This window comes from Oncorhynchus gorbuscha, linkage group LG23 (assembly GCF_021184085.1).
Source record: "Oncorhynchus gorbuscha isolate QuinsamMale2020 ecotype Even-year linkage group LG23, OgorEven_v1.0, whole genome shotgun sequence".
Lineage (NCBI taxonomy): Eukaryota > Metazoa > Chordata > Actinopteri > Salmoniformes > Salmonidae > Oncorhynchus > Oncorhynchus gorbuscha.
In genome coordinates this window covers 18211882-18223970 of record NC_060195.1, presented here as the reverse complement: position 1 = coordinate 18223970, position 12089 = coordinate 18211882, and the positions used below count along the sequence as shown (strand labels likewise).

Here is a 12089-nt window from a genome sequence, read left to right as displayed (position 1 = left end):
TGCCTCCAAGACAAGATTCATGACAATAAACGGCAACATGCCATGTGTTAAAGATCCAATGCAGCGTTTATCTCCATATCAAATCCTTTCTGGATAACAATTTAACTACCTTACTGTGATTGTTTTCAATTAAAATGGTCAAAAGAAACAAAAATACCTTCTTATCAAAGAGAAATTCACATACATATTTCTCTGTTTCATGATCACAATCTAAAAATTACAGGTATATTTTAAATGACCAGTATAATATGTATAACTTCAATACATTTAACTTACGACATGCAACTTCACACGCACACACACGCGCACACACGCACGCACGCACGCACGCACGCACGCACGCACACGCACGCACGCACGCACGCACGCACACACACACACACACACACACACACACACACACACACACACACACAGTGTTTCGTGTGCTGCTGGTTCTGGTCAGAGTGGTGCAGGGTGCAGCAGGCAGCACTGGCTCTGTGCTCCAGGTCCTCTCTCCATGTCTATAAGCAGCAGAGGGGTGTGTGTGTGGTGTTCTATTATCTCCTCCACTCCTGGGAAACTCTGCAGCAGCAACACAGATTTGAAAGAGCCATCGGTTAGTTATTGATGTGTTAGCGGGTTGGCATGTATTGTCATGAACTCTGCAGAGTGGTCAAAGCCTCAGTCATACAATCTGCTTTTAAACCTAACCACCTAATACCTAACCCTAACTTTAAAATAAGACCAAAAAGCACATTTTTGTTTTTATACATTTTTATGATATAGACAAATTTGACTTTGCAGCTGGCCCGACTAGCGGAAATGGCTCAGATCTGCCTCCAAGGCTAAATTCATGACAATAAACGTCAACCTGTGATGTGTTAAAGAATCCAATGCAGCCGTTTTTCTCTCAATATCAACATTTCTGGGTAACAGTGAAGTACCTTACTGTGATTGTTTTCAATTCAAATGGTTGAAACAAAGCAAAAATTGCTTCTTTAGCAACGAGCAATTTCTCAAGGAAGAATTTAGCTAGGACTGTCTGGGAGTGGTCTGAGTGGGGAGGGGAAAACGGAAAACGATCTTTTATTGGCAAAGAGGTTTTGAACACTTTTTTTATTGATCTATTAACTAATTTACTGCCTGGTAAAACTTTTGCAAAAAAACATCCCACAAAAACTTCAGGTGGCCTTTTCAAACAGGTCATACACAAAAATGGCATCATTTTCACAATTTCAACGTATAAATATATAAAAAACACAGGAAAATCATATTTTTTTCTGAGTCCCAGATCTGTTTGTAAACTGTAAGCTAATTTAGATAAAAGCACCTGCTAGCTAGATGACCAATGTTTTTAATTGCATTTGCATGCTAAGCTGAAATTCTGTGGCCTGGCTGGTCTAGTGGTAATGGCACCGTCATATAGTGTAAAGGTTTTTATCCCTTTGACACAACCTCTATCTTTCCGCACTGCCGTCCCCTCAACATCTGTTCAATAAAATCATGGAAAAAATCGAATAATAAGAAAAGTAAAATTCTTGTTTGTGAGTGAATCCTGACAGAGCAGATAGGATGCTGTTTGTTTACCTCACTACCCATGAGGCCGGTGCCCAGGTGGTATGTGTTGCCTTGGTGACGTATCTGGATGTTGTAGACCTTGCCTTGGTTCAGCACCATGAGGGTGAAGGGCTGCTCAGAAGAACCCTTGGAACTGTCCCTCACCAGAAACGCTCCATCCTGAAACACACACAGCTACGTTGATACACAAACTGTGTGTGTGCGTGTGTGTTAGTGAAGCCCACAAGGGGAGGGGGATTCCTGACCTTGTTAACCCATCTGAGAGATGCTTCAGCCTGGCCTCTGGTCACCAGTCCTCCATACCACTCAGGATCAATGTCCTGCACACAGCAGGGAACAGCAACAGACCAACAGTGTTAGAATGCAAAAAAAAGAAGAGAAAACCCATTGTGTCTAGCTCCATTGTGGTTGGGCAGGAACAACTAGCAGGCCGTTCAACAACGAGTAAAACAGCACTCTAGCCCGCACACACCGGTCTCCTCTCGTGTGAGTTTTTACACTTGTTTTTGAGTGCTGTTAAGTTCTTAGGCACGGTACCTATGGGGTGTTTGTGCATGGTTGTGTTTGGTAGGTTTTGCGTGTGGACCCTAAGAGCGTTTCGCTACACTCGCAATAACATCTGCTAACCATGTGTATGTGACCAATAAAATGTGATTTGATTTGAAGAGAAGTGTGGTCATGACCCTAGTGTTTGTATACTGCAACAGTGCTATCTTTTGGCCAGTGACACTAACTACATACTGTCATGACATTGGCCTCTTTGGGTATAGCAAGCCCATCCCCATCCCCATCCCCCTCTCCCTGCGTCCCCCTTTCCTCCTTCAACTAGGTTGCTGTGGTCAGAGAGACGTAATAAATTCCAGAGAATCTCCTCATGGACACACCGTATACAGAGAGAGTACATTTTCAATGAGAACAAAGGAATTCCTTCCACCTCACAGAACTTGAGGTACGAACAAACTTCATGTTCCGGAGAAAGTATAAAAGATCGGTGAAGAATCCAGCTACGAACTGGTGCGTTTGTCACAACTTGGGGAAGCTCATGGGAGATGGTGTGGCCACATTACCATAACGCTGTTTATATAATAGCCTCAGATATGAGGCTATTTGTTGTATAAGATGAATGTATAAGATGAATGAGTGGGTATGATACTGTTTGTATAATTGTGTAATATGATTTTGGACTGTTTAATGGGGCGGCAGCGTAGCCTAGTGGTTGGAGCGTTGGACTAGTAACCGGAAGGTTGCAAGTTCAAACCCCCGAGCTGACAAGGTACAAATCTGTCGTTAACCCACTGTTCCCAGGCCGTCATTGAAAATAAGAATGTGTTCTTAACTGACTTGCCTGGTTAAAAAAGGTAAAATTAAATTAAAATGAAGAAAAATACAATACCCTTTTGATTTGAAATAAATCAGAGGACCGCCCCTGAGCCAAGTTAGGGCCAGACATCCTGGGACAGCCCTCTTCGGCCCTTCTGAATAAAACCCCCATTCGGGTTTTTCATCAGCAGACCGAGCTTACCTCAATTACGAGATGGCTGAAGGTTGCAGATCATGTTTTTCTCCATTAGGAAGAACCATTGCTGAATCTTTTAACCATACCACGTGGTTAAACTCTTAGACTATCGATACCGACAGAATAAGAACGAGTCTTTGATATTAATTACTAGTCTGCAGCTAGGAATTCGGGTATCATTGAACGCGAAGAACGACAACCGCCGAAACATCCATTCTATAACGAATGTCACTGTGAACAATCCCCTCTAACCACAACTGAGAGAGAGAGGGAGAGACGGACAATTCTACAAAATAAATGAACTTTTCACCAGCGATCAAGACTGCAATTATTGATTATTGATTGCAATTATTCCTGAATGAGTGAGCGTTCCTGTGCAAAGGATTAGCATTTCAATTGTTATAATTATCACTCTGTAGTAACTTCTTAGTCGACCCCCACTTCCCTTTTGTCTAACAAGCCGCCATGCCAGTTCAGCCCACTAGGGCACATTCTCCTATCATTTCATGTAACCACATTTACCTTGTTTGTTTATGCATTTCTGTGGATTTGTTTGTTTTTTAAGTAGGCAAGTCAGTTAAGAACAAATTCTTATTTTCAATGACAGCCTAGGAACAGTGGGTTAACTGCCTGTTCAGGGGCAGAACGACAGATTTGTACCCCACAGCTCAGGGATTTGAACTTTCGGTTACTAGTCCAACAATCTAACCACTAGGCTACCCTGCTGCCCCAGGTGATTACTTAGTTAGTCATAAATAAATGATTTAAGACAATTGATGTATGGATGACTCATAGTGAAGACTGGGTTTGTGCAGATAACCAACAATATATGACGTTTGTAATGAGACTAACGTGAGGTAAAGTAAATAATTCATTAATTCAAAGACTAATAAATCAGATAAAATATCTGAAAAGTTATTTTAGGAAATGATAACTTTGTAATCTGAATATTTTTCCTTAGTGCCCAGACTTCCTAGTAATTACGGTCACATGATTAGTCAGTCTAATCGCGTAATAACTAATTACAGAGAATCTTTGATAAAACTATCAGTCTTCAGTTAATGATAGTAAAGACACGACAATACACTTGATCATTCTTATTAAAAAGTATGAGTATATTACATGTATAATATATATTACATGTATAATATTGTATGTTGATATGTAAATAACGTTTGAAAAGTAGTATGGCTGTTATGGATTGCATAAATGCTCTGCTGTAAATCTACTGATGTAAAAAGGGTGTTTGATTGATTTACTCACCTTCTCTGTGCCTGGCATTGTGTTGGGGACCATTGAAGGAGGTTTACTGGAGCTGGGTCTGTTGGTAGAGAAGATATGCTTGTACAACATGTTAGGAGAATTGGCTCCATCTTCATTTGATTAGTCCAAAGTTAATTATTCTCTTTGAATTCTCACTCTGAATTTACTGAAGGAACATGAACCGGTAAAAACAACATTATTTTAATTGTTTTCATCAAGACTGTCTTTCAATAGAAAACCAAGAAGGGGAAGAAGCACTTTCAGACTGTTGAGTTACAGCCAAGGGGTTAATGGGAATGGAGAGGTCTGGGTTAGGCTACCTATAGTCTGGTGGCTTTGGGCCCTTTAGTTGAGGTGGCTTCACTATGGCGGGCTGGGGAGAGCTGAATGGACTGCACTCTCCTGGACACCGTGGGTAGTCACCAAACAGACAAGAAAATCAGAAGTTAGGCAAAACATTGCATTCTCAACCTGCTAGTCAACAGTAGCCATAATTGTGGCAATCTGTTCATATCATAGTTTACATTTTTTTGTCTTTGCAAGGCAACTTTAGTATATAACATAAGGGATTCTCAACACATTGACAACGCCTTTCTAATTGCCCATTGGGGATTAATATTTCATTGAATTGAAAAGACTTGACCTGAATAAACAGACTAGGAGGCTAAATCAACAGGACAACAGACAGTTGGCATAGTTACTTGTAGGAGTTGTTTTGGTGTTTGTGTGATGGTGTTTCTTGGTGGGAGCGGGCTGTCCAGGCTTCTTGCTTCGGTCAACCATGGGGACAGAAGGGCCTGTTGGGGATGGGGGAGGAAGATGTGTCTCAAACGAACCACTAATAAGCATTCAAAGAAGTGATCTGGTGATGTTGCTTTAATTGAACTAAGGTAGGAAAAACCATCGAATTAGATTAGGTCAAGACAGCTCTAGTCATTTCAATTCTATGGTTTTACCTACCTTAGTTGAATGCCACCTCATAGAATGCACTGATTGTCCCATTAGGTCGGAGTGTCTGCTAAATGACTCAAATATCATCTGTCCTGATTTTCTGGCCTCATCTTACATCTGTGAGCTTAATCTATCTCTAAACCAGGGTTTCCCCAACTCGGTCCTGGGCCCCCCCTGGGTGCACGTTTTGGTTTTTGCCCTAGCACTACACTGCTGATTCAAATAACCAACTCATCAGCAAACGTTTATTATTTGAGTCAGCGGTGTAGTGCTAGGGTAAAAACCAAAACGTGCACCCAGGGGGGGCCCAGGACCGAGTTGGGGAAACTGCTCTAAACCACTAGCCTCCTGTTCCTTATTTTTCATGGTCCTGATCACAACAGAATAGTCCCGCTCTTTACAATATCAACACAAGCAGCTAACAGACAGACCGGATGATCTCTGGTAACATGGTCAGAGTGACTTACGTTTACCTGCAGCTTTGAATGGCCTCTGAGGGGAGGGGTCTAGTCTGGATGTGGGAGGTCTGGCCAGCTAGAGGGAGCGAGAGAAAGAGAGTGAGAGGAAGAGTGTGACAGAGAGCAGGCGAGAGTTGGAATATTAATTAACAATGATTGATCTCAGAAAGAGAGGAGGATGGTAACACGAAAGAAAGAGCGGATGAAAAGGTTAAAGGTTAGTGGTATGAAAAGATGGAGGCTGTAAAGAAGACAGGATGAAAAGGTTAAAGGTTAGTGGTATGAAAAGATGGAGGCTGTAAAGAAGACAGGATGAAAAGGTTAAAGGTTAGTGGTATGAAAAGATGGAGGCTGTAAAGAAGACAGGATGAAAAGGTTAAAGGTTAGTGGTATGAAAAGATGGAGGCTGTAAAGAAGACAGGATGAAAAGGTTAAAGGTTAGTGGTATGAAAAGATGGAGGCTGTAAAGAAGACAGGATGAAAAGGTTAAAGGTTAGTGGTATGAAAAGATGGAGGCTGTAAAGAAGACAGGATGAAAAGGTTAAAGGTTAGTGGTATGAAAAGATGGAGGCTGTAAAGAAGACAGGATGAAAACAGTGATTGTGTAATGAAGACTATGATGAAGAAGACACTTACTGTGTTATGGCTGGTGGCCAGAGCCTGAGGACCAGGGCGCTGGGGTGGTCTCGGAATCCTTTCAGTAGGAAGAGTTCCTGACGGACCTCCACGCACGGAATCTACACACACACACACACACACACACACACACACACACACACACACACACACACACACACACACACACACACACACACACACACACACACACACACACACACACACACACACACACACACACACACACACACACACACACACACACACAGCAGAGCTATAGTACCTACAGTATGTATTTACTAAAGACAGTCAGTAATGGTTAATTGTACATCTTCTGTACCTATATAGTCACTGTTCCCTAGGGGCTTAGGGAGATTGAGGAGGCGGGGGATCTCCTCTGTAGCTGAGGGAGGAGGCTCATAGTCAACATCACTCCCCTCTTCCTCCTCTCCCTCTGCAGGTGGCAGGCGGTCAGACAAGGCACAGATATAACTGTCGTCCTCATCAGGGTTCTCATAGTCATTATCACTCATATCCTGACAGACCAGGAGAGGAGAGGAAATGTGGCGAGGGGAGAGGAGGGGAGGAGAGGAGAGAGGAGGGGAGGTGGGTAATTACATGTTGGTGATTAGTGATATGGTTTTGGACAAGGGTCTTCTGTTGATGATGTTAAGTTACATTTCTACATTGTGTGGATGGATGTGTGGCTTGGTAGCAATGTCATGTCAAAGTGAGAGTGTTTTACAATACACGATACACTCACAAACGTTTCTGAATCCCAGGCTTCATCTTCCTCTTGTACAAAATCTACAGAGAGAAAACCAATCATACAATGAGGAGAGGGTGGGAGACGTTTCTCCTGAGATATAGTAGCTGTGGTTCTGGAGCCGTGGTACTATACAGTTCTGTTTACCTTGTTGATGTCTCTTAGGTTCCCTTGATCTGGTGAAGACATGAGGAACATGGCTGTGAACTGTTTCTCTACTGTCCTGTCATACAGCAGAGATGAGTTCTCATGGTGGAAATGTATGCTAGGCTAGTAGAATAGCATTTCTCACCTCTGACTGAACCCCCTCTCCTCTTCACTCCTGTTGATCTCACTACAGATCTCAGTGATGACTCTAGAGAATATATTGAAATCATTGAGTAACACAATGTTATCAAATTCAGTACTTTCTCCCGCCCATCTCAGCCCCGGCTTTCTTGTATCCGCTCTCTCACGCTCTCTCTCTGGCACACACACACACACACACACACACACACACACACACACACACACACACACACACACACACACACACACACACACACACACACACCACACCATCATGCTGTCTCGCTCGCTCGATCTCACTGGCTCTCACTCACTCACTCACTCACTCACTCACTCACTCACTCACTCACTCACTCACTCACTCACTCACTCACTCACTCACTCACTCACTCACTCACTCACTCACTCACTCACTCACTCACTCACTCAGTCTCTCACACACTCACTCACTCTCTCTCACACACACACACACACACACACACACACACACACACACACACACACACACACACACACACACACACACACACACACACACACACACACACACACACACACACACACACACACACACACACACACACACACACACACACACACACACACACACACACACACACACACACACACACACACACCATCATGCTGTCTTGCTCTCTCTCTCTCTGCCTTTTCATTAGAAGATTCGACAGGTCATTTCCAGCTACACGTCCTCACATAGACCACATATGGTAACCACATCGCGGTTATTAAAAGCCCCTGACATATACAGCACTACAACAGCCACACACACACACCCATGTCCACACCAACTGTATTTGAATGTGGGTGTCTATTTCCACTTTCTGTAACAGCCAAAATAAATGGTCTCAGTAAAAGATTTTCAAGTAGGTTTGAGTGTGGTAGAGGAGACTGATTAAGACTTGCTTAAGGGACCAGAGTTGCTTCACAAGGGCTACTTTGTCTGTTTATGAAATTAAATAGTTCTGACTTTAGACTTACGGAATATGAATGGTGGGAAACTTCTGAAGGTCGCCATCTTTCATCTTCTGTAATGATACAGTGACAGCATAGATCATTAAATAACATGAAGTAAACATCTTAGCTGTATCACAGTATACAAGAGCAGCTGCACACACACACACACACACACACACACACACACACACACACACACACACACACACACACACACACACACACACACACACACACACACACACACACACACACACACACACACACACACACACACACACACACACACACACACACACACACACACACACACACACACACACACACTTACCAGAAAGCGTGCTCCGTTCATGCTAGTCTTCATCACCACTTTGTCACAGCTGGACAGCCTTAGCTGAGAATGTCACAACACACCAGAGATGTCACACACCAGGACAGAGGTCACACTCACTTTCTTGATCCAGGACCAGTTTTGGCTTTTAGATTATAGTGAATGGACCAGGAGGACCTGGTCCTAGATCAGCAGTCCTACTGATTTGAGGTTAGAGCTTTGGGACAGTAACTGATAGGTTGCTGGATGGAATCCCCTAGTTGACCAGGTAAAATGATGTTGTTCTGCCCCTGAGAAGGCAGTTAACCCACTGTTCCCCGGTAGGCCGTCATTGTAAATAAGAATATGTTCTTAAGTGACTTGCCTAGTTACCAGTTTTTTCCAACTGCTTACACACAACATCTTTTCATGTCACACGATTTCTGAAACCTCTCACTCAAAGTGCAAAACTACACACCAAATATCCAAAACCATAAGCTATTTCTCAGCCTTTGACTCAGTTGTCAATTACATAAAACACTTTTTTCAAAACACTACACACAATTCTCTACCTAAAACACAAAAATCTAACAGGAAGTGACTTGCTTTCCTTTTCCAAACACAACCAATCAAAATGCTACAATTATTCACCAGGTCACACACACACTCCTCACATGTGCAAACACTAATAGCTTAACTGATCACTTATCAATCACTGCTTTACTGTAGTATAGGCCTATAAATAGGTCAAAGGTCAGATTACCTGTTTTGAACAATGGATGCCAACAATGGACAGAGAGCAAGAGGAGTAGGAGGGAGAGGAAGAGGAAGAAGAAGACGGGGGAAAAGAAGAGAAGGAAGGAGAGCCATCTATGATGAGATTAGGGCAACACTTGTTGATCATGTGATCAACCACAGTTTGACCATGAGAGAGGCTGGACTGAGAGTCCAGCCCAACTTGAGTCAATTTACAGTGGTGTCCATAATTCGAACCTTCAGAAATGAGAACAGGTATGCAACTATAGCCATCCATTTACTGCACTGCACTGAATGAATGAGGTTGGTTATCATGCTGTACTACATGTTTTTGTACATTGTTTACAGTTCCTATGCTGAACACATACTGTGTTTGAATTCTGTCCAGAGTGGAAAGGCAAAGACATCATGGAGGATGAGGACGCTTGTTTACGTATGTGCAAGAAACTGTAATTATAAATATGGTTTTGGCCAACAATGCAATTACGTAGGATTCGGGAGATAAGAGAGCATATCTTGAATAATGACACCATATTTAACAACATCAATGCTGTAAGCCTGTCGACCACCCAACGCATCCCCCAACGGCACAGAGTGACGATGAAACAACTTTACAAGGTGCCATTTGAGAGAAACTCTGATAGAGTCAAGAATATGCGACATGTCTTTGTAGAGGTATGTATGCAACACTACTTCCAATACTTCAGACATACCACATTTACTCATCTGTATATCCTTTTGTCTGTTACAGAGAGTATTGGAGCTGGATGCCCATGTAATTCGCCATGAATTTATTTATGTGGATGAGGTTGGCTTCAACCTCACCAAAACCAGGCGCCGCGGAAGAAATGTAATAGGACAGAGGGCATTTACCAATGTCCCTGGACAGCGTGGGGGTAATGTAACTATGTGTACTGCCATCACTCAAAACAGGTCCTCCATCACAATGCCACACTGGGTCCGTACAACACCGGCCATATGCTCACTTTTCTGGATGCAATTTACACAATGCATGTCCCTGATCCAGATCAGGAGCCTGCTAGATTTGTCATTTTTATGGGACAATGTTCACGGGGCTGTTCTGGTCCAAAACCGGTTTGCCACCCATCCACAATTTGTAGTTTTGTACCTACCCCCATATTCACCTTTTGTAAATCCCATAGAGGAATTCTTCTCAGCCTGGCGCTGGAAAGTGTATGATCGTCAACCCTATGCCCGCATGCCGCTTGTCCAGGCAATGGAGGACACATGTGGGGACATAGAGGTTGCCTCTGTCCAAGGTTGGATACGCCATGCTAGGAGATACTTCCTTCGATGTTTGGCAAGAGAAAACGTATCTTGTGATGTGGACGAAGCATTGTGGCCAGACCCAGGCCGGAGAAGAGATGAAGCGTAGCTTAGCACTGGTGACTGTCCCCCCCCCCCCACCAATTCCTGGACTACCCCCCCGGGACCCCACACACACAATTGTGTTCTTTACTGTATTCTAAAGAATATACTTTTGGTTTACATATGTTTATGGTTTTGTTGTATGCTACTGTATACAACAGTAATGTTTGGCCTAATAAATATTTTCTGTTTCTACATTGCATTGGTGTTTACAGTGTACTTGTTACCCCGCTCAGCAGATTACTTTCACTGTAGAACATTGTATTGAAATGTAGATATAAGCTTATGAAAGACCAAAGAGCTTTAGATTTAGAACAACAGTGTTTACATGGTATATCCAAAAATGAAAGCAGTGTTTGCCATTTGATGCAAATGCTTCATTCTGACATGTGTTTATGGCATTTTGAATAAAGTGATACATTTTGAAGGAGATGTGAGGCATTTTGCATTTTGTGTGTGCAGTTTTGGTAATTGTGTGTAGAGTTTTGAAAAAAAGGAGACAGTTTTGAAAACTTGTGTAAGCAGTTGGAAAAAAATGGTAAATAAATACAATACTTTGAGAGGCATCAAACAGGCCCTTATCTGTTTCATATCAGTTACTTGCATTCATATGGGCAATTTAGTACTAAATCAAAATCACAAGAAAGATGAGAATTGAATGCTGATGAACCACTGATGTTAAGAGCTGCATTATCTACAGAAGAACATGGCTCATGAAGTGTCCTCGCTCACCCTCTTCATATAGTCGGCTAGACTACGTGCGTTCCACCCCATCACCTCTGACCTGGAGGGGACACTGTCAAAACTCATCGTCTTCTTCTGTGCAAAGCTTTCCAAAGTCTTGTCTTAGTAAGCCTTGAGTGCAAGGCTTTTCTAGATCCAAGGCTCTTCTTCTTGATCCAAGGCTCTTCTGTTGGTAAAGTCCAAGGCTCTTGTCTTAGTAGGTCCAATGTTTTTGTCTTGGTATGGTCCACGGTTTTTAGTAAAGTCCAAGGTTTTTCTCAAGTATGAGTAAGGTCCAGGGCTTTGGCTTTCCTCCTAGACAATTCATACAAGGGAATCAGATCCACACTCCAGGAAACCTCAGTGAATGTAGACAGGAGATAACAGTAAGTCTCCTGTTAGTGATGGGCATTAGCTGCTACACAATTCTCATCCTTTTAGCCATATATGTGGAGAGATAAATACTTAGCATTAGTTTAATGGTGATGGTACTGTTTCTACAGGCCTCCCTGA

General features: G+C 42.7%; 1 protein-coding gene across 2 annotated transcripts; it reads right to left on the bottom strand.

The window, feature by feature from the left end:
• Positions 1-378: 378 nt before the first annotated feature.
• Positions 379-12089, bottom strand: lcp2b (lymphocyte cytosolic protein 2b). Of its 2 annotated transcripts, none has more exons than XM_046324988.1 (15): positions 11586-12089; positions 8730-8792; positions 8423-8469; positions 7425-7487; positions 7280-7308; positions 7130-7173; positions 6707-6902; positions 6385-6485; positions 5758-5824; positions 5041-5136; positions 4660-4741; positions 4340-4397; positions 1806-1880; positions 1570-1719; positions 379-564 (listed from the first exon to the last, which is right to left on the bottom strand). In XM_046324988.1, the coding sequence occupies exons 1-15, from the start codon at positions 11661-11663 to the stop codon at positions 442-444; spliced, it is 1272 nt and encodes a 423-aa protein (XP_046180944.1). In that variant the 5' UTR covers positions 11664-12089; the 3' UTR covers positions 379-441. The 2 variants fall into 2 exon arrangements, with proteins under 2 accessions (XP_046180944.1, XP_046180945.1); XM_046324989.1 differs by having other exon boundaries at positions 5764-5824.